At 57.8% G+C, this 20,435-nt stretch overlaps 1 protein-coding gene across 1 annotated transcript in view; it reads left to right on the forward strand.

Annotated features, from left to right (window-relative positions):
• Window positions 1–20,435, forward strand: part of LOC138101638 (neuralized-like protein 4) — a gene marked incomplete at its 3' end in the record, with an annotated part of 67,355 nt that overhangs the window by 24,525 nt on the left and 22,395 nt on the right. Inside the window, 6 exon segments of the mRNA XM_068999408.1 lie at window positions 5,166–5,254; window positions 8,926–8,998; window positions 11,083–11,368; window positions 16,344–16,525; window positions 19,777–19,862; window positions 19,949–20,111. Of these exon segments, the coding sequence (XP_068855509.1) occupies window positions 5,166–5,254; window positions 8,926–8,998; window positions 11,083–11,368; window positions 16,344–16,525; window positions 19,777–19,862; window positions 19,949–20,111 (879 nt within the window).

The following is a 20,435-nucleotide window of genomic DNA, read 5'->3' on the forward strand; positions in this document are numbered from 1 at the left end:
TTCTGGGAAAAATCCCGAAAAAGATTTGGGAAAAAACTCCAAAATTCTGGGAAAAATCCCGCAAAATTCTGGGAAAAATCCCCAAAAAATTCTGAGAAAAAACCCCAAAATTCTGGGAAAAAATTCTAAAAATTCCTGGAAAAACTCCCCAAAAAATCCTGGGGAAAGAGTCCAAAAAATTCTGGGAAAAATCCTGAAAAAATTCTGGGAAAAAATCCCAAAAATCCCTGGAAAAACTCCCCAAAAAATCCTGGGGAAAGAGTCCAAAAAATTCTGGGAAAAATCCCGAAAAAATTCTGGGAAAAAAACCCCAAAATTCTGGGAAAAAACCCTAAAAATCCCAGGGAAAGAGTCCAAAAAGTTCTGGGAAAAATCCTGAAAAAGATTTGGGAAAAAACCCCAAAATTCTGGGAAAAATCCCAAAAAATTCTGGGAAAAATCCCGCAAAATTCTTGGAAAAAATCCCAAAAAATCCCCAGGAAAAACCCCAAAAAATCCCGGGAAAAGAGTCAAAAAAATTCTGGGAAAAATCCTGAAAAAATTCTGGGAAAAAATCCCAAAATTCTGGGAAAAAACCCTAAAAATCCCAGGGAAAGAGTCCAAAAAGTTCTGGGAAAAATCCTGAAAAAGATTTGGGAAAAAACCCCAAAATTCTGGGAAAAATCCCAAAAAATTCTGGGAAAAATCCCGCAAAATTCTTGGAAAAAATCCCAAAAAATCCCCAGGAAAAACCCCAAAAAATCCCGGGAAAAGAGTCAAAAAAATTCTGGGAAAAATCCTGAAAAAATTCTGGGAAAAAATCCCAAAATTCTGGGAAAAAACCCTAAAAATCCCAGGGAAAGAGTCCAAAAAGTTCTGGGAAAAATCCTGAAAAAGATTTGGGAAAAAACCCCAAAATTCTGGGAAAAATCCCAAAAAATTCTGGGAAAAATCCCGCAAAATTCTTGGAAAAAATCCCAAAAAATCCCCAGGAAAAACCCCAAAAAATCCCGGGAAAAGAGTCAAAAAAATTCTGGGAAAAATCCTGAAAAAATTCTGGGAAAAAATCCCAAAATTCTGGGAAAAAACCCTAAAAATCCCAGGGAAAGAGTCCAAAAAGTTCTGGGAAAAATCCTGAAAAAGATTTGGGAAAAAACCCCAAAATTCTGGGAAAAATCCCAAAAAATTCTGGGAAAAATCCCGCAAAATTCTTGGAAAAAATCCCAAAAAATCCCCAGGAAAAACCCCAAAAAATCCCGGGAAAAGAGTCAAAAAAATTCTGGGAAAAATCCTGAAAAAATTCTGGGAAAAAATCCCAAAATTCTGGGAAAAAACCCTAAAAATCCCAGGGAAAGAGTCCAAAAAGTTCTGGGAAAAATCCTGAAAAAGATTTGGGAAAAAACCCCAAAATTCTGGGAAAAATCCCAAAAAATTCTGGGAAAAATCCCGCAAAATTCTTGGAAAAAATCCCAAAAAATCCCCAGGAAAAACCCCAAAAAATCCCGGGAAAAGAGTCAAAAAAATTCTGGGAAAAATCCTGAAAAAATTCTGGCAAAAAATCCCAAAAATCCCTGGAAAAACTCCCCAAAAAATCCCGGGAAAAGAGTCCAAAAACTTCTGGGAAAAATCCTGAAAAAATTCTGGGAAAAAAATCCACAATTCTGGGAAAAACCCCCAAAGATTCTGGGCAAAATCCCGCAAAATTCTGGGGGAAAAAGCCCGAAAAATTCTGGGAAAAATCCCCCAAAATCCCGGGAAAAAAACCCCAAAAAATCGCGGGGGAAAAGCCCCAAAAATTCTGGGAAAAAAACCCAAAAAATCCCGGGGAAAGAATCAAAAAAATTCTGGGAAAAATCCCAAAAAAATCCTGGGAAAAAAAACCCAAAATTCTGGGAAAAAATCCCAAAAAATTCTAGGAAAAAGCTGCAAAAAAATCTGGTAAAAATCCCTAAAAAAATTCTGGAGAAAAACCAAAATTTCTGGGAAAAAAGCTCAAAAAATACCAGGAAAAATCTCCAAAAAAATTCTAGGAAAAATCCTGGAAAAAAACCCAAAAAATCTTGGGAAAAAAACCTCCAAAAGCTCTGGGAAGAAACCCCTCAAAAATCCCAGAAAAACCCCCAAAAATCTTGGGAAAAACCCCCCAAAATCCTGGGAAAAAACCCCAAAAAATCTTGGGGAAAAAAAACCCCAAAAAATATGAGGAAAACTCCCAGAAAAACCCCCCAAAAATCCTGGGGAAAAAAAAACCCAAATTATTCCAGGAAAAACCCCCCAAAAAATCCCAGAAAAGCCCCCAAAAATCCGGGGAAAAAACCCCAAAATCCTGGGAAAAACTCCCCAAATTTCCTTAAAAATCAAAAATTCCTCAAATTTCTCTGTGAAGCTCCTGGGGAGGCTCCCAGAGCCCCCGAAATTGGGGTTTGGGGTCCCCCAGGGGGGTTTTGGGGTCCCTCAGGGTGATTTTGGGGCACCCCAGGGGGGTTTTGGGGTCCCTCAAGGTGGTTTTGGGGTCTCCAGGGTGGTTTTGGGGTCACTCAGGGTGATTTTGGGGTGCCCCAGGGGGGTTTTGGGGTCCCTCAGGATGATTTTGGGGTCCCTCAGGGGGGTTTTGGGGTCTCCAGGGAGGTTTTGGGGTCCCTCAGGGTGATTTGGGGTCTCCAGGGTGATTTGGGGTCCCTCAAGGTGGTTTTGGGGTCTCCAGGGAGGTTTTGGGGTCCCTCAGGGTGATTTTGGGGTCCCTCAGGGGGGTTTTGGGATCTCCAGGGTGGTTTTGGGGTCTCCAGGGTGATTTTGGGGTCTCCAGGTTGGTTTTGGGGTCTCCAGGGTGGTTTTTGGGGTCTCCAGGGTGATTTTGGGGTCTCAAGGTGGTTTTTGGGGTCTCCAGGGTGGTTTTTGGGGTGTCTCAAGGTGCTTTTGCGGTCTCAAGGTGGTTTTTGGGGTGCCCTGGGGTGATTTTGGGGTCTCCAGGGTGATTTGGGGTCCCTCAGGGTGCTTTTGGGGTCTCCAGGGTGATTTTGGGGTCTCCAGGGTGGTTTTTGGGGTCTCCAGGTTGATTTTGGGGTCTCCAGAGGGGTTTTTGGGGTCTCCAGGTTGATTTTGGGGTCTCCAGGGTGGTTTTGGGGTGTCTCAAGGTGGTTTTGGGGTCCCTCAGGGTGATTTTGGGGTGCCCCAGGGGGGTTTTGGGGTGCCCCAGGTCGTTTTGGGGTCCCTCAGGGGGGTTTTGGGGTCTCCAGGGTGGTTTTGGGGTTTCCAGGGTGATTTTGGGGTCCCTCAGGGGGGTTTTGGGGTCTCCAGGGGGGTTTTGGGGTGCCCCAGGGGGGTTTTTGGGTCCCTCAGGGGGGTTTTGGGGTCTCCAGGGAGGTTTTGGGGTCCCTCAGGGTGATTTGGGGTCTCCAGGGTGATTTGGGGTCCCTCAGGGTGATTTTGGGGGCTCCAGGGAGGTTTTGGGGTCTCTCAGGGTGATTTTGGGGTGCCCCAGGTCGTTTTGGGGTCCCTCAGGATGATTTTGGGGTCTCAAGGTGGTTTTTGGGGTCTCCAGGGTGGTTTTTGGGGTGTCTCAAGGTGCTTTTGCGGTCTCAAGGTGGTTTTTGGGGTGCCCTGGGGTGATTTTGGGGTCTCCAGGGTGATTTGGGGTCCCTCAGGGTGCTTTTGGGGTCTCCAGGGTGATTTTGGGGTCTCCAGGGTGGTTTTGGGGTCCCTCAGGGTGGTTTTTGGGGTCTCCAGGTGGTTTTGGGGGTCTCCAGGGAAGTTTTTGGGGTGTCTCAAGGTGCTTTTGGGGTCTCCAGGTTGATTTTGGGGTCTCCAGGGTGGTTTTGGGGTCCCTCAGGGTGGTTTTGGGGTCCCTCAGGGTGGTTTTTGGGGTCTCCAGGTGGTTTTTGGGGTCTCCAGGGAAGTTTTTGGGGTGTCTCAAGGTGCTTTTGGGGTCTCCAGGTTGATTTTGGGGTCTCAAGGTGGTTTTTGGGGTCTCCAGGGTGGTTTTTGGGGTGTCTCAAGATGCTTTTGGGGTCTCCAGGTTGATTTTGGGGTCTCCAGGGTGGTTTTGGGGTCCCTCAGGGTGGTTTTGGGGTCCCTCAGGGTGGTTTTTGGGGTCTCCAGGTGGTTTTTGGGGTCTCCAGGGAAGTTTTTGGGGTGTCTCAAGGTGCTTTTGGGGTCTCCAGGTTGATTTTGGGGCACCCCAGGGTCGTTTTGGGGTCCCTCAGGTCGTTTTGGGGTCCCTCAGGTTGATTTTGGGGTCTCCAGGGAGGTTTTGGGTCCCTCAGGGTGGTTTTTGGGGTCTCCAGGGAGGTTTTTGGGGTCTCCAGGGTGATTTGGGGTCTCCAGGGTGGTTTTTGGGGTCTCAAGGTGGTTTTTGGGGTCTCCAGGTGGTTTTTGGGGTGTCCAGGGGGGTTTTTGGGGTGTCTCAAGGTGCTTTTGGGGTCTCAAGGTGGTTTTTGGGGTCTCCAGGGTGGTTTTTGGGGTCTCCAGGGTGGTTTTTGGGGTCTCCAGGTTGATTTTGGGGTCTCCAGGGTGCTTTTGGGGTCTCCAGGTGGTTTTTGGGGTCTCCAGGGAGGTTTTGGGGTGTCTCAAGGTGCTTTTGGGGTCTCCAGGTTGATTTTGGGGTCTCCAGGTGGTTTTTGGGGTCTCCAGGGAGGTTTTGGGGTGTCTCAAGGTGCTTTTGGGGTCTCAAGGTGGTTTTTGGGGTCTCCAGGGTGGTTTTTGGGGTCTCCAGGGAGGTTTTTGGGGTGTCTCAAGGTGCTTTTGGGGTCTCAAGGTGGTTTTTGGGGTCTCCAGGTTGATTTTGGGGTCTCCAGGGTGGTTTTTGGGGTGTCTCAAGGTGCTTTTGGGGTCTCAAGGTGGTTTTTGGGGTCTCCAGGTTGATTTTGGGGCACCCCAGGGTGGTTTTGGTGTGCCTCAGGTCGTTTTGGGGTGTCCAGGGAAGTTTTTGGGGTGTCTCAAGGTGCTTTTGGGGTCTCAAGGTGGTTTTTGGGGTCTCCAGGGGGGTTTTTGGGGTCTCCAGGGAGGTTTTTGGGGTCTCCAGGTTGATTTTGGGGTGTCCAGGGGGGTTTTTGGGGTGTCTCAAGGTGCTTTTGGGGTCTCAAGGTGGTTTTTGGGGTCTCCAGGGAGGTTTTTGGGGTCTCCAGGTTGATTTTGGGGTCTCCAGGGGGGTTTTTGGGGTGTCTCAAGGTGCTTTTGGGGTCCCCCAGGGACCATCATGATGAGCGGCTGCGGGATCCTGACCAACGGGAAGGGGACGCGCCGGGAGTACTGCGAGTTCAGCCTGGATGAGCTGCAGGTGACCCCCCAAAAAACCCCAAAAATCCACCCCTGGGACCCCCCAAATCCCCCCAAAATCCCCCCAAAATTATGGGAACCCCAAAACCCCAAAAATCCCCAAAATCTGTGAAAAAATCGGGGTGATTCCACCCCATCAATTTCTATTTTTGGATCTCTCAAATTCCCACAAAACCCCCCCAAATCCACCCCAAATCCACCCCTGGGACCCCCAAAATCCCCCCCAAAATTATGGGAACCCCAAAACCCCAAAAATCCCCAAAATCTCAAAAAAATCGGGGTGATTCCACCCCATCAATTTCTATTTTTGGATCCCTAAAGTTCCCCCAAAATTCCCCCAAATCCACCCAAAATCCACCCCTGGGACCCCCAAAATCCCCCCAAAAAATTATGGGAACCCCAAAACCCCAAAAACCCCAAAATCTCAAAAAAATCGGGGTGATTCCACCCCATCAATTTCTATTTTTGGATCCCTAAAGTTCCCCCAAAATTCCCCCAAATCCACCCAAAATCCACCCGTGGGAACCCCAAAATCCCCCCCAAAATTATGGGAACCCCAAAACCCCAAAAATCCCCAAAATCTCAAAAAAATCGGGGTGATTCCACCCCATCAATTTCTATTTTTGGATCCCTAAAGTTCCCCCAAAATTCCCCCAAAATTCCCCCAAAATCCACCCCAAATCCACCCCTGGGAACCCCAAAATCCCCCCAAAAAATTATGGGAACCCCAAAACCCCAAAAATCCCCAAAATCTGTAAAAAAATCGGGGTGATTCCACCCCATCAATTTCTATTTTTGGATCCCTAAAGTTCCCCCAAAATCCACCCCAAATCCACCCCTGGGACCCCCAAAATATCCCCAAAAAATTATGGGAACCCCAAAACCCCAAAAATCCCCAAAATCTCAAAAAAATCGGGGTGATTCCACCCCATCCATTTCTATTTTTGGATCCCTAAAGTTCCCCCAAAATTCCCCCAAATCCACCCAAAATCCACCCCTGGGACCCCCAAAATCCCCCCCAAAATTATGGGAACCCCAAAACCCCCAAATATCCGCAAATCTGTAAAAAATCGGGGTGATTCCACCCCATCAATTTCTTATTTTGGATTCCTAAAGTTCCCCCAAAATTCCCCCAAAATTCCCCCAAGATCCACCCCAAATCCACCCCTGGGAACCCCAAAATCCCCCAAAAATTATGGGAACCCCAAAACCCCCAAAATCCCCAAAATCTGTGAAAAAATCGGGGTGATTCCACCCCATCAATTTCTACTTTTGGATCCCTAAAATTCCCCCAAAATCCACCCTAAAATCCACCCCAAATCCACCCCTGGGAACCCCAAAATCCCCCAAAAATTATGGGAACCCCAAAACCCCCAAAATCCCCAAATTTGTGAAAAAATCGGGGTGATTCCACCCCATCAATTTCTATTTTTGGATCCCTAAAATTCCCCCAAAATCCACCCCAAAATCCACCCCAAATCCACCCATGGGAACCCCAAAATCCCCCAAAAAATTATGGGAACCCCAAAACCCCAAAAACCCCAAAATCTCAAAAAAATCGGGGTGATTCCACCCCATCAATTTCTACTTTTGGGTCCCTAAAATTCCCCCAAAATCCACCCCAAATCCACCCCTGGGAACCCCAAAATCCGCTCTGGGCACCCCAAAATTATGGGAACCCAAAAACCCCCCAAAATCCCCAAATCCCCGAAAAAAACCTCCCTGGGCTGCCCAAATTTGGGACATTTTCCTCTCAAATTTCTCCTTTTTCACCCCAAATTCCCCCAAAATTCCTTTGGGGTCCCCCCAAAATCCGGGTGATCTCCCCCCCCCCCACCCCCCAAATTTTGGGATAACCCCCCCCCCCCAATTTCCCATGTGGGACCCCAAATTTTCCCCCCAAATTCCCCCAGATTTTGGGATCTGCCCCCTTAACCCAATTTGGGACCCCCAAATTCCCTTCCCAGACCCCCCCAAAATTTTTGGGGTGGCCCCAAAACCCCTCCCCTCCCTTGAGGAGCAGATTTTGGGGGATTACCCCTCGATTTTGGGGGGGTTCCCCCTGATTTTGGGGGGGTTTCCCCTCAATTTTGCGGGTTTCTCCCCAATTTTGGGGAGGTTTCCCCCGATTTTGGGGGGGTTTCCCCTCGATTTTGGGGGGTTCCCCCTGATTTTGGGGGGTTTCCCCTCGATTTTGGGGGTTTCTCCCCAATTTTGGGGAGGTTTCCCCCGATTTTGGGGGGGTTTCCCCCCGATTTTGGGGGGTTCTCCCCGATTTTGGGGGGGTTTCCCCGATTTTGGGGGGTTCTCCCCTCTATTTTGGGGGGGTTTCTCCCCCATTTTGGGAGGTTTCCCCTTAATTTTGGGGGGTTTCTCCCCAATTTTGGGGGGGGTTTCTCCAATTTTGGGGTGTTCTCCCCAATTTTGGGGGGTTTCCCCCCGATTTTGGGGGTTTCTCCCCGATTTTGGGGGGGTTTCTCCCCAATTTTGGGGGGTTTCCCCAATTTTGGGGGGTTTCTCCCTGGTTTTGGGGGGTTTCCCCCGATTTTGGGGGGGTTTCCCCCCGATTTTGGGGGGTTCTCCCCGATTTTGGGGGGGTTTCTCCAATTTTGGGGTGTTCTCCCCAATTTTGGGGGGTTTCCCCTCGATTTTGGGGGGTTTCTCCCCGATTTTGGGGGGGTTTCTCCCCAATTTCGGGGAGGTTTCCCCAATTTTGGGGGGTTTCTCCCTGGTTTAGGGGGGTTTCCCCTCGATTTTGGGGGGTTCCCCCTGATTTTGGGGGGTTTCCCCTCGATTTTGGGGGGTTCCCCCTGATTTTGGGGGTTTCTCACCAATTTTGGGGTGGTTTCCCCAATTTTGGGGGATTCCCCCTGATTTTGGGGGGTTTCCCCGATTTTGGGGGGTTCTCCCCTCAATTTTGGGGGGGTTTCTCCCCCATTTTGGGGGGGTTTCCCCAATTTTGGGGGGGTTTCTCCCTGATTCTGGGGGTTTCTGCCCAATTTTGGGGGGGTTTCCCCCCGATTTTGGGGGGTTCTCCCCGATTTTGGGGGGGTTTCTCCTCAATTTTGGGGGGTTTTCCCCCGATTTTGGGGGGGTTTCCCCCGATTTTGGGCGGGTTTCCCCCGATTTTGGGGGTTTCCCCCCGATTTTGGGGGTTTCTCCCCAATTTTGGGCGGGTTTCCCCCCGATTTTGGGGGGGTTCTCCCTGGTTTTGGGGGGATTCCCCTCGATTTTGGGGGGTTCCCCCTGATTTTGGGGGGTTCTCCCCGATTTTGGGGGGGTTTCTCCAATTTTGGGGTGTTCTCCCCAATTTTGGGGGGTTTCCCCTCGATTTTGGGGGGGTTTCTCCAATTTTGGGGTGTTCTCCCCAATTTTGGGGGGTTTCCCCCCGATTTTGGGGTGGGTTTCTCCCCAATTTTGGGCGGTTCTCCCAATTTTGGGGGGTTTCTCCCTGGTTTTGGGGGGTTTCCCCTCGATTTTGGGGGGTTCCCCCTGATTTTGGGGGGTTTCCCCTCGATTTTGGGGGGTTCCCCCTGATTTATGGGGGTTTCCCCTCGATTTTGGGGGTTCCCCCTGATTTTGGGGGGTTTCTCCAATTTTGGGGTGTTCTCCCCAGTTTTGGGGGGTGTCCCCCCGATTTTGGGGTGGGGGTGACCCCGTGTGTCCCCGCAGGAGGGGGATCACATCGGCCTCACCCGAAAGGCCAACAACGCTCTGCACTTCTACATCAACGGCGTGGACCAAGGTGGGACCCCAAAATCACCCCGAAAGCGCCCCAAAACCACCCCAAAATCACCCCAAAAATGACCCCGAAAGCGCCCCGAAACCACCCCAAAATGACCCCAAAACTGACCCCGAAAGCGCCCCAAAACCACCCCAAAACTGACCCCAAAAGCGCCCCAAAACCACCCTAAAATCACCCCAAAACTGACCCCGAGAACGCCCCAAAACCACCCCAAAATGACCCCAAAACTGACCCCGAAAGCGCCCCAAAAGCACCCCAAAATCACCCCAAAAGTGCCCCAAAACTGACACCAAAATCACCCCAAAAGTGCCCCAAAACCACCCCAAAAGTGCCCCAAAACCACCTAAAAACCACCCCAGAACTGACCCCAAAAGCACCCCAAAAATGACCCGAAAAGTGCCCCAAAACCACCCCAGAACTGACCCCAAAACCACCCCAAAATCACCCCAAAGCTGACCCCAAAAGCGCCCCAAAACCACCCCAAAATGACCCCAAAACTGACCCCGAAAGCGCCCCAAAACCACCCCAAAATGAGCCCAAAAGCGCCCCAAAACCACCCCAAAATGAGCCCAAAAGTGCCCCAAAACTGACACCAAAATCACCCCAAAACTGATCCCAAAAATGCCCCAAAATCACCCCAAAAGTGCCCCAAAAATGACCCCAAAAGTGCCCCAAAACCACCCCAAAAGTGCCCCAAAACCACCTAAAAACCACCCCAGAACTGACCCCAAAAGCACCCCAAAAATGACCCGAAAAGTGCCCCAAAACCACCCCAAAAATGGCCCCAAAACCACCCCAAAACTGACCCTGAAAGTGCCCCAAAAGCACCCCAAAATCACCCCAAAACTGACACCGAAAGTGCCCCAAAATCACCCCAGAACTGACCCCAAAAGCGCCCCAAAACCACCCCAAAACTGACACCGAAAGTGCCCCAAAATCACCCCAAAACTGACCCCGAAAGTGCCCCAAAACCACCCCAAAATCACCCCAAAACCAACACCGAAAGTGCCCCAAAACCACCCCAAAAGTGCCCCAAAAGTGCCCCAAAACCACCCCAAAACTGACCCCAAAAGCGCCCCAAAATCACCCCAAGATCACCCCAAAACTGACACCCTCCCCATGTCCCCACCGTGTCCCCACCCCGTCCCCGTGTCCCCATTTTGTCCCCACCCCATCCCCATGTCCCCACACCATCCCCACCGTGTCCCCACCCCGTCCCCATGTCCCCACCGTGTCCCCACCGTGTCCCCACCCCATCCCCATGTCCCCACCCCGTCCCCGTGTCCCCACTGTGTCCCCACACCCTCCCTGTGTCCCCACTGTGTCCCCGTGTCCCCACCGTGTCCCCACCATGTCCCCGTGTCCTCACCCCATCCCCATGTCCCCACCGTGTCCCCACCGTGTCCCCACCATGTCCCCACACCATCCCCGTGTCCCCATTGTGTCCCCACCCCATCCCCGTGTCCCCACACCATCCCCGTGTCCCCACCCCATCCCCGTGTCCCCATTGTGTCCCCACCCCATCCCTGTGTCCCCACACCATCCCCGTGTCCCCACCCCATCCCCGTGTCCCCATTGTGTCCCCACACCATCCCCCTGTCCCCACCCCGTCGCCATGTCCCCACCATGTCCCTGTGTCCCCACCCCATCCCCATGTCCCCACCGTGTCCCCACCGTGTCCCCACCCTGTCCCCGTGTCCTCACCATGTCCCCACCATGTCCCCACCGTGTCCCCACCGTGTCCCCACCGTGTCCCCACCCCGTCCCTGTGTCCCCACCCCGTCCCCGTGTCCCCATTGTGTCCCCACACCATCCCCATGTCCCCACCCCATCCCCACCGTGTCCCCACCCCATCCCCGTGTCCCCACACCATCCCCGTGTCCCCTCACCCTCCCCATGTCCCCACCGTGTCCCCACCCCGTCCCCATGTCCCCACCGTGTCCCCATTGTGTCCCCACACCGTCCCCATGTCCCCACCCCATCCCCACCGTGTCCCCACCCCATCCCCGTGTCCCCACCCCATCCCCACCATGTCCCCACCCCGTCCCCACCGTGTCCCCACCCCGTCCCCACCGTGTCCGCAGGCGTGGCGACGACGCTGACGCCGCAGGTGGTCTACGGCGTGGTGGACCTGTACGGGATGGCCGTCAAGGTGACCATCGTCCACAACCACAACCACAGCGACCGCCTGCGGCGCAACAACGCCATCCTGCGCGCCCTGTCCCCCGAGGGCAGCGCCCGCCGGCCCCCGCCGGCCGCCCAGGCCGCCGGCCCTCCGGCCAACCCGCCCCCGCCGCGGCTGCTCTTCCACCCCAACTGCGGCCAGAAGGCCGCCGTGGTCAACGAGGGCCGGACGGCGCTGCGGCCGCAGTGAGTGACCGCCGGGACGTCGGGGGGGTTGGGGGGGTTGGGGACTTTGAGGGGATTGGGGGGGTTGGGGACATTGGGGGTCAGTCAGGGTTGTGGCCACAGGGAGTGACCATGGGGACGTGGGGGGTTTGGGGACATCGGGGGGGTTGGGGACATTGGGGGGATTGGGGACATTGGGGGTCAGTCAGGGCTGTGGCCGCAGGGAGTGACCACAGGGACAGTGGGGGTTGGGGACATTGGGGGGATTGGGGGGATTGGGGACACTGGGGGTCAGACAGGGCTGTGGCCACAGTGAGTGACCATGGGGACGTGGGGGGATTGGGGGCGTTGGGGGGGTTGGGGGGATTGGGGACTTTGAGGGCATTGGGGGGGTTGGGGACATTGGGGGTCAGTCAGGGCTGTGGCCACAGGGAGTGACCATGGGGACAGCCGGGGGGGGGGGGTTGGGGACATTGGGGGGATTGGGGACATGGGGGTCAGTCAGGGCTGTGGCCACAGTGAGTGACCATGGGGACATAGGGGACATTGGGGGTCAGTCAGGGCTGTGGCCACAGGGAGTGACCGTGGGGACGTGGGGGGTTTGGGGACATTGGGGGGATTGGGGACACTGGGGGTCAGTCAAGGCTGTGGCCGCAGTGAGTGACCACAGGGACAGTGGGGGGAGTTGGGGACATTGGGGGGATTGGGGACATTGGGGGGATTGGGGACATTGGGGGTCAGTCAGGGCTGCGGCTGCAGTGAGTGACCACGGGGACATCGGGGATGTCAGCAGGGTTGGGGACATTGGGGGGATTGGGGGGATTGGGGGGATTGGGGACATTGGGGGTCAGACAGGACTGTGGCCACAGGGAGTGACCATGGGGACGTGGGGGGTTTGGGGACATCGGGGATGTTGGGGACATTGGGGGGATTGGGGACATTGGGGGTCAGACAGGGCTGTGGCCACAGGGAGTGACCATGGGGACGTGGGGGGTTTGGGGACATTGGGGATGTTGGGGACACTGGGGGTCAGTCGGGGCTGTGGCCACAGGGAGTGACCACGGGGATATTGGGGGGGTTGGGGACATTGGGGATGTTGGGGAGGTTGGGGGGGTTGGGGACATTGGGGACTTTGGGGAGGTTGGGGGGGTTGGGGATATTGGGGACATTGAGGGCATTGGGGGGATTTGGGACACTGGGGGTCAGTCAGGACTGTGGCCACAGGGAGTGACCACGGAGATATTGGGGATACTGGGGACATTGGGGGTCAGACAGGGCTGCGGCCGCAGTGAGTGACCATGGGGACAGCCGGGGGGGTTGGGGGCATTGGGGGGATTGGGGACACTGGGGGTCAGTCAGGGCTGTGGCCACAGTGAGTGACCACGGGGATATTGGGGACATTGGGGGTCAGTCAGGGCTGCGGCCACAGGGAGTGACCGTGGGGTCATTGGGGTGGTTGGGGGCATTGGGGACATTGAGGGCGTTGGGGACATTGGGGGGTTGGGGACATTGGGAATGTTGGGGACATTGGGGGGATTGGCAGGACTGGGGACATTGGTGGTCAGTCAGGGCTGTGGCCGCAGTGAGTGACCGTGGGGACATCAGGGATGTTGGGGACATTGGGGTCAGTGAGGGCCGGACGGTGCTGTGGCCATAGGGAGTGACCATGGAGGTACTGGGGGTGTTGGGGACATTGGGGGGATTGGGGACACTGGGGGTCAGTCAGGGCTGTGGCCGCAGTGAGTGACCACGGGGACATCGGGGGAATTGGGGACGTTGGGGTCAGCGAGGGCCGGACGGTGCTGAGGCCGCAGGGAGTGACCCTGAGGACGCTGGGTGGACACGGAGGGTGTGGGGGACACGGGGACGCGTCGTGTCCTTGTGTCCCCATGTCCCCACCCCGGTGTCCCCATCCTTGGTGTCCCCATCCTTGGTGTCCCCACCCCGATGTCCCCATCCTTGGTGTCCCCATCCCAGTGTCCCCATCCCAGTGTCCCCACCCCGATGTCCCCATCCTTGGTGTCCCCACCCCGGTGTCCCCGCTGCCATCCTGTCCCTCTGTCCCACTGTCCCTGTCACTGCCGTGTCCCCATGTCCCTGTGGTGTCCCCGATGTCCCCCTGGTGTCCCCGTGTCCTTGATGTCCCCGCAGTGTCCCCGTGGTGTCCCTGATGTCCCCATGTCCCCGCGGTGTCCCCGCGGTGTCCCCGAGGTCACCGTGTCACCTCCGCTGTCCCCAGCGCCACGGACGACTGTCCCCATGTCCCTGTGGTGTCCCCATGTCCCTGTGGTGTCCCCGTGTCCTTGATGTCCCCATGTCCCCGCGGTGTCCCCGCGGTGTCCCCGAGGTCACCGTGTCACCTCCGCTGTCCCCGATGTCCTTGTGGTGTCCCCCATGTCCCCGCGGTGTCCCTGCGGTGTCCCCGTGTCCCTGCGGTGTCCCTGATGTCCGTGATGTCCCCGTGGTGTCCCCACGGTGTCCCCGATGTCCCCGTGGTGTCCCCGTGTCTCCACGGTGTCCCTCTGGTGTCCCCATGTCCCCACGGTGTCCCTGGTGTCCCCATGTCCCTGTGGTGTCCCCATGTCCCTGTGGTGTCCCTGATGTCCCTGTGGTGTCCCCGCGGTGTCCCCCATGTCCCCGTGGTGTCCCCGGTGTCCTTGTGGTGTCCCCATGTCCCTGTGGTGTCCCCATGTCCCTGCAGTGTCCCTGATGTCCCCGTGGTGTCCCTGTGTCCTTGATGTCCCCGCGGTGTCCCCGAGGTCACCGTGTCACCTCCGCTGTCCCCGATGTCCTTGTGGTGTCCCCATGTCCCTGCGGTGTCCCTGATGTCCGTGATGTCCCCGTGGTGTCCCCACGGTGTCCCCGATGTCCCCGTGGTGTCCCCGTGTTTCCACGGTGTCCCTCTGGTGTCCCCATGTCCCCACGGTGTCCCTGCGGTGTCCCCGTGTCCCTGTGGTGTCCCCGGTGTCCTTGTGGTGTCCCCATGTCCCCGTGGTGTCCCCATGTCCCTGCGGTGTCCCTGATGTCCCCGTGGTGTCCCCGTGTCCTTGATGTCCCCGCGGTGTCCCCGAGGTCACCGTGTCACCTCCGCTGTCCCCAGTGCCACAGACAACTGTCCCCGTGTCCCTGTGGTGTCCCCATGTCCCTGTGATGTCCCTGATGTCCCCGTGGTGTCCCTGATGTCCCCATGTCCCCACGGTGTCCCCCATGTCCTTGTGGTGTCCCCATGTCCCTGTGGTGTCCCCATGTCCCTGCAGTGTCCCTGATGTCCCCGTGGTGTCCCTGTGTCCTTGATGTCCCCGCGGTGTCCCCGAGGTCACCGTGTCACCTCCGCTGTCCCCGATGTCCTTGTGGTGTCCCCCATGTCCCCGCGGTGTCCCCATGGTGTCCCCAAGGTCACCATGTCACTTCCGCTGTCCCCAGCGCCACGGACAACTGTCCCCATGTCCCTGTGGTGTCCCCATGTCCCTGTGGTGTCCCCGTGTCCCCACGGTGTCCCTGTGGTGTCCCCATGTCCCTGCGGTGTCCCCCATGTCCCCGTGGTGTCCCCGGTGTCCTTGTGGTGTCCCCATGTCCCTGTGGTGTCCCCATGTCCCTGTGATGTCCCTGATGTCCCCGTGGTGTCCCTGATGTCCCCATGTCCCCACGGTGTCCCCCATGTCCCCGTGGTGTCCCCGGTGTCCTTGTGGTGTCCCCATGTCCCTGCGGTGTCCCTGATGTCCCTGTGGTGTCCCTGTGTCCTTGATGTCCCCGCGGTGTCCCCGAGGTCACCGTGTCACCTCCGCTGTCCCCGATGTCCTTGTGGTGTCCCCATGTCCCTGCGGTGTCCCTGATGTCCGTGATGTCCCCGTGGTGTCCCCACGGTGTCCCCGATGTCCCCGTGGTGTCCCCGTGTCTCCACGGTGTCCCTCTGGTGTCCCCATGTCCCCACGGTGTCCCTGCGGTGTCCCCATGTCCCCACGGTGTCCCTGATGTCCCTGCGGTGTCCCCATGTCCCCGTGGTGTCCCCATGTCCCTGCGGTGTCCCTGATGTCCCCGTGGTGTCCCCGTGTCCTTGATGTCCCCGCGGTGTCCCCGAGGTCACCGTGTCACCTCCGCTGTCCCCAGTGCCACAGACAACTGTCCCCGTGTCCCTTGGTGTCCCCATGTCCCTGCGGTGTCCCCGTGTCCCCACAGTGTCCCTGTGGTGTCCCCATGTCCCTGCGGTGTCCCTGATGTCCCCGTGGTGTCCCTGATGTCCCCATGTCCCCGCGGTGTCCCCGCGGTGTCCCCGAGGTCACCGTGTCACCTCCGCTGTCCCCAGCGCCACGGACAACTGTCCCCATGTCCCCGCGGTGTCCCTGTGGTGTCCCTGATGTCCCCATGTCGCTGAAGTGTCCCTGTGTCCCTGTGGTGTCCCCATGTCCCTGTGGTGTCCCTGATGTCCCCGTGGTGTCCCCGAGGTCACCGTGTCACCTCCGCTGTCCCCAGCGCCACAGACGACTGTCCCCATGTCCCTGTGGTGTCCCCATGTCCCTGTGGTGTCCCCGTGTCCCTGATGTCCCCATGTCCCCGCGGTGTCCCCATGGTGTCCCCGAGGTCACCGTGTCACCTCCGCTGTCCCCAGCGCCACGGACGACTGTCCCCATGTCCCTACGGTGTCCCCATGTCCCTGTGGTGTCCCCCATGTCCCCGTGGTGTCCCCGGTGTCCTTGTGGTGTCCCCATGTCCCTGTGGTGTCTCCATGTCCCTGTGATGTCCCTGATGTCCCCGTGGTGTCCCTGATGTCCCCATGTCCCCACGGTGTCCCCCATGTCCTTGTGGTGTCCCCATGTCCTTGTGGTGTCCCCATGTCCCTGCGGTGTCCCCCATGTCCTTGTGGTGTCCCCATGTCCTTGTGGTGTCCCCATGTCCCTGCGGTGTCCCTGATGTCCCCGTGGTGTCCCCGTGTCTTTGATGTCCCCACGGTGTCCCCGCGGTGTCCCCGAGGTCACCGTGTCACCTCCGCTGTCCCCAGCGCCACGGACGACTTCAACCACGGCGTGGTGCTGAGCGCGCGGCCGCTCGGGGACAACGAGCTCTTCCAGGTGCGGCTGGACAAGATGGTGGACAAGTGGGCAGGGTCCATCGAGATCGGGGTCACCACCCACAACCCGGCCTACCTGCAGCTGCCGTCCACCATGACCAACCTGCGCTCAGGTGCGTCCCCAGGGCCACCCAAGGGTCCCCAGGGCCACCGAAGGGTCACCTCAGGGTCACCCCATGGTCACCTCAGGGTCCCCAACGTCACCCCAGGGTCACCTCAGGATCACCTCAGGGTCCCCAGTGTCACCCCATGGTCACCTCAGGGTCCCCAATGTCACCCCACGGTCACCTCAGGGTCCCCATTGTCACCTCAGGATCACCCCAGGGTCCCCAGTGTCATCTCAGGGTCCCCATTGTCACCTCAGGATCACCCCATGGTCACCTCAGGGTCACCCCAGGGTCCCCAGTGTCACCTCAGGGTCACCCCAGCGTCACCTCAGGGTCCCCAACGTCACCTCAGGGTCACCTCAGGGTCACCCCAGCGTCACCTCAGGGTCCCCATTGTCACCTCAGGGTCACCCCAGGGTCCCCAGCGTCACCTCAGGGTCCCCATTGTCACCTCAGGATCACCCCATGGTCACCTCAGGATCACCAATGTCACCCCAGGGTCACCCCAGGGTTACCGAAGGGTCCCCAGCATCACCCCAGGGTCACCCCAGATTCACCTCAGGGTCCCCAATGTCACCTCAGGGTCCCCAGGGTCACCGAAGGGTCCCCAGTGTCACCCCAGGGTCACCTCAGGGTCACCTCAGGGTCACCATCCCAACCCCAGCACAGCCAACCCCACTCAGGTGTGTCCCCAGGGTCACCTCAGGGTCCCCAGTGTCACCTCAGGGTCACCTCAGGGTCACCCCAGCGTCACCTCAGGGTCCCCATTGTCACCTCAGGATCACCCCATGGTCACCTCAGGGTCACCCCAGGGTCCCCAGTGTCACCTCAGGGTCACCCCAGCGTCACCTCAGGGTCCCCATTGTCACCTCAGGATCACCCCATGGTCACCTCAGGATCACCAATGTCACCCCAGGGTCACCCCAGGGTCACCGAAGGGTCCCCAGGGTCACCCCAGGGTCACCCCATGGTCACCTCAGGGTCCCCAATGTCACCTCAGGGTCCCCAGGGTCACCTCAGGGTCCCCAGGGTCACCTCAGGGTCACCTCAGGGTCACCTCAGGGTCACTGAAGGGTCCCCAGGGTCACCGAAGGGTCCCCAGGGTCACCCCAGGGTCACCCCATGGTCACCTCAGGGTCCCCAATGTCACCTCAGGGTCCCCAGGGTCACCGAAGGGTCCCCAGTGTCACCCCAGGGTCACCTCAGGGTCACCTCAGGGTCACCATCCCAACCCCAGCACAGCCAACCCCACTCAGGTGTGTCCCCAGGGTCACCTCAGGGTCCCCAGTGTCACCTCAGGGTCACCTCAGGGTCACTGAAGGGTCCCCAGGGTCACCCCAGGGTCACCCCATGGTCACCTCAGGGTCCCCAATGTCACCTCAGGGTCCCCAGGGTCACCTCAGGGTCACTTCAGTGTCACTCCAGGGTCACCTCAGGGTCCCCAATGTCACCTCAGGGTCCCCAGGGTCACCCCATGGTCACTGAAGGGTCCCCAATGTCACCTCAGGGTCCCCAGGGTCACCGAAGGGTCCCCAACGTCACCCCAGGGTCACCTCAGGATCACCTCAGGGTCCCCAATGTCACCTCAGGGTCCTCAGGGTCCCCAGGGTCACCAAAGGGTCCCCAATGTCACCCCATGGTCACTGAAGGGTCCCCAATGTCACCTCAGGGTCCCCAGGGTCACCTCAGGGTCCCCAATGTCACCCCATGGTCACCTCAGGGTCACCAATGTCACCTCAGGGTCACCTCAGGGTCCCCAGGGTCACCAAAGGGTCCCCAATGTCACCCCATGGTCACCTCAGGGTCCCCAATGTCACCTCAGGGTCCCCAGCGTCACCCCAGAGTCCCCAATGTCACCTCAGGGTCCTCAGGGTCACCGAAGGGTCCCCAGGGTCACCTCAGAGTCACCTCAGGGTCCCCAATGTCCCCCTGATGTCCCCAATATCCCCTGGATGTCCCCGACGTCCCCGAACCCCCTGATGTCCCCACTGACCCCAATGTCCCCGATCCCCTTGATGTCCCCAATGTCCTCAATATCCCCTGATGTCCCCAATGTCCCCAAACCTCTTCATGTCCCCACTGACCCCAATGTCCCCAATATCCCCTGATGTCCCCAATGTTCCTGATCCCCCTGATGTCCCCACTGTCCCTGATGTCCCCAATATCCCCTGGATGTCCCCAATGTCCCCGACACCCCTGATGTCCCCACTGACCCCAATGTCCCCAGCACCCCCAATTGTCCCCGACCCCCCTGATGTCCCCAATGTCCTCAATATCCCCTGATGTCCCCGATGTCCTCAATATCCCCTGGATGCCCCCAACATCCCCGACCCCCCTGATGTCCCCGATGTCCCCCTGATGTTCCCAATGTCCCCCTGATGTCCTCAATGTTCCCAATATCCCCTGGATGTCCCCAACGTCCCCGAACCCCCTCATGTCCCCCACTGACCCCAATGTCCCCAATGTCCCCAACACCCCCAATTGTCCCTGACCCCCTTGATGTCCCCAATGTCCTCAATATCCCCTGATGTCCCCAATGTCCCCAAACCTCTTCATGTCCCCACTGACCCCAATGTCCCCGATCCCCCTGATGTCCCCAACGTCCCCAATGTCCCCAATATCCTCTGGATGTCCCCAATGTCCCGGACGCCCCTGATGTCCCCACTGACCCCAGTGTCCCCAGCACCCCCAATTGTCCCCGACCCCCCTGATGTCCCCAATGTCCTCAATATGTCCTGGATGCCCCCAACATCCCCGACCCCCCTGATGTCCCCGATGTCCCCCTGATGTTCCCAATGTCCCCCTGATGTCCTCAATGTTCCCAATATCCCCTGGATGTCCCCAACGTCCCCGAACCCCCTGATGTCCCCAACGTCCCCAATGTCCTCAATATCCTCTGGATGTCCCCAATGTCCCCGACACCCCTGATGTCCCCACTGACCCCAATGTCCCCAATGTCCCCAACACCCCCAATTGTCCCAGACCCCCCTGATGTCCCCAATGTCCCCGACCTGTCCCCGACCCCCCTGATGTCCCCAATGTCCTCAATATCCTCTGGATGTCCCCAATGTCCCCGACCCCCCTGATGTCCCCAATGTCCTCAATATCCTCTGGATGTCCCCAATGTCCCCGACCCCCCTGATGTCCCCAACGTCCCCAATGTCCCCCGACCCCCCTGATGTCCCCAACGTCCCCCATATCCCCCGACATCCCCGATGTCCCCCAACGTCCCCAACATCCCCCTCCTCCCCGCTCAGGCACGTGGATGATGACCGGCAACGGGGTCATGCACAACGGCACCACCGTGCTGGACGAGTACGGCCACAACCTCGACCGCCTCAAGGTGGGGTGGGGGCGGCGGGGGGCGCGGCGGGGGGCCGCGGCGGGGACGCGGCGGTGGCCCCGACCCCGGTGACGCTGTCCCCGCAGGCGGGGGACACGGTGGGGGTGGTGCGCAGGGACGACGGGACCCTGCACTTCTTCGTCAACGGGGCCCCGCAGGGCCCCGCGGCCTGGAACGTCCCCCCCAACGTCTACGCCGTGGTGGACCTGTACGGGCAGGCGGCCCAGGCCACCATCGTGGATGAGGGAGGTGGGTGACAGCGGGGACCTCGGGGGGTGTCAGGGGGGTGTCAAGGGGGTTGGGGTCATTGGGGACGTCGGGGACGTCGGGGGGTGTCAGGGGGGTTGGGGTCATTGGGGGTGTTGGGGGGTGTCAGGGGTGTCAGGGGGGTTGGGGACATTGAAGGGATTGGGGACATTGGGGGTGTTGGGGACTTTGGGGTCAGTGGGGTGTGGGGGACATTGGGGGTGTTGGGGACATTGAAGGGATTGGGGACATTGGGGACTTTGGGGTGTTGGGGACATTGGGGACGTTGAAGGGATTGGGGGCATTGGGGACATTGGGGTCAGGTTG

The sequence above is a fragment of the Aphelocoma coerulescens genome, unplaced genomic scaffold, assembly GCF_041296385.1.
Source record: "Aphelocoma coerulescens isolate FSJ_1873_10779 unplaced genomic scaffold, UR_Acoe_1.0 HiC_scaffold_377, whole genome shotgun sequence".
NCBI lineage: Eukaryota > Metazoa > Chordata > Aves > Passeriformes > Corvidae > Aphelocoma > Aphelocoma coerulescens.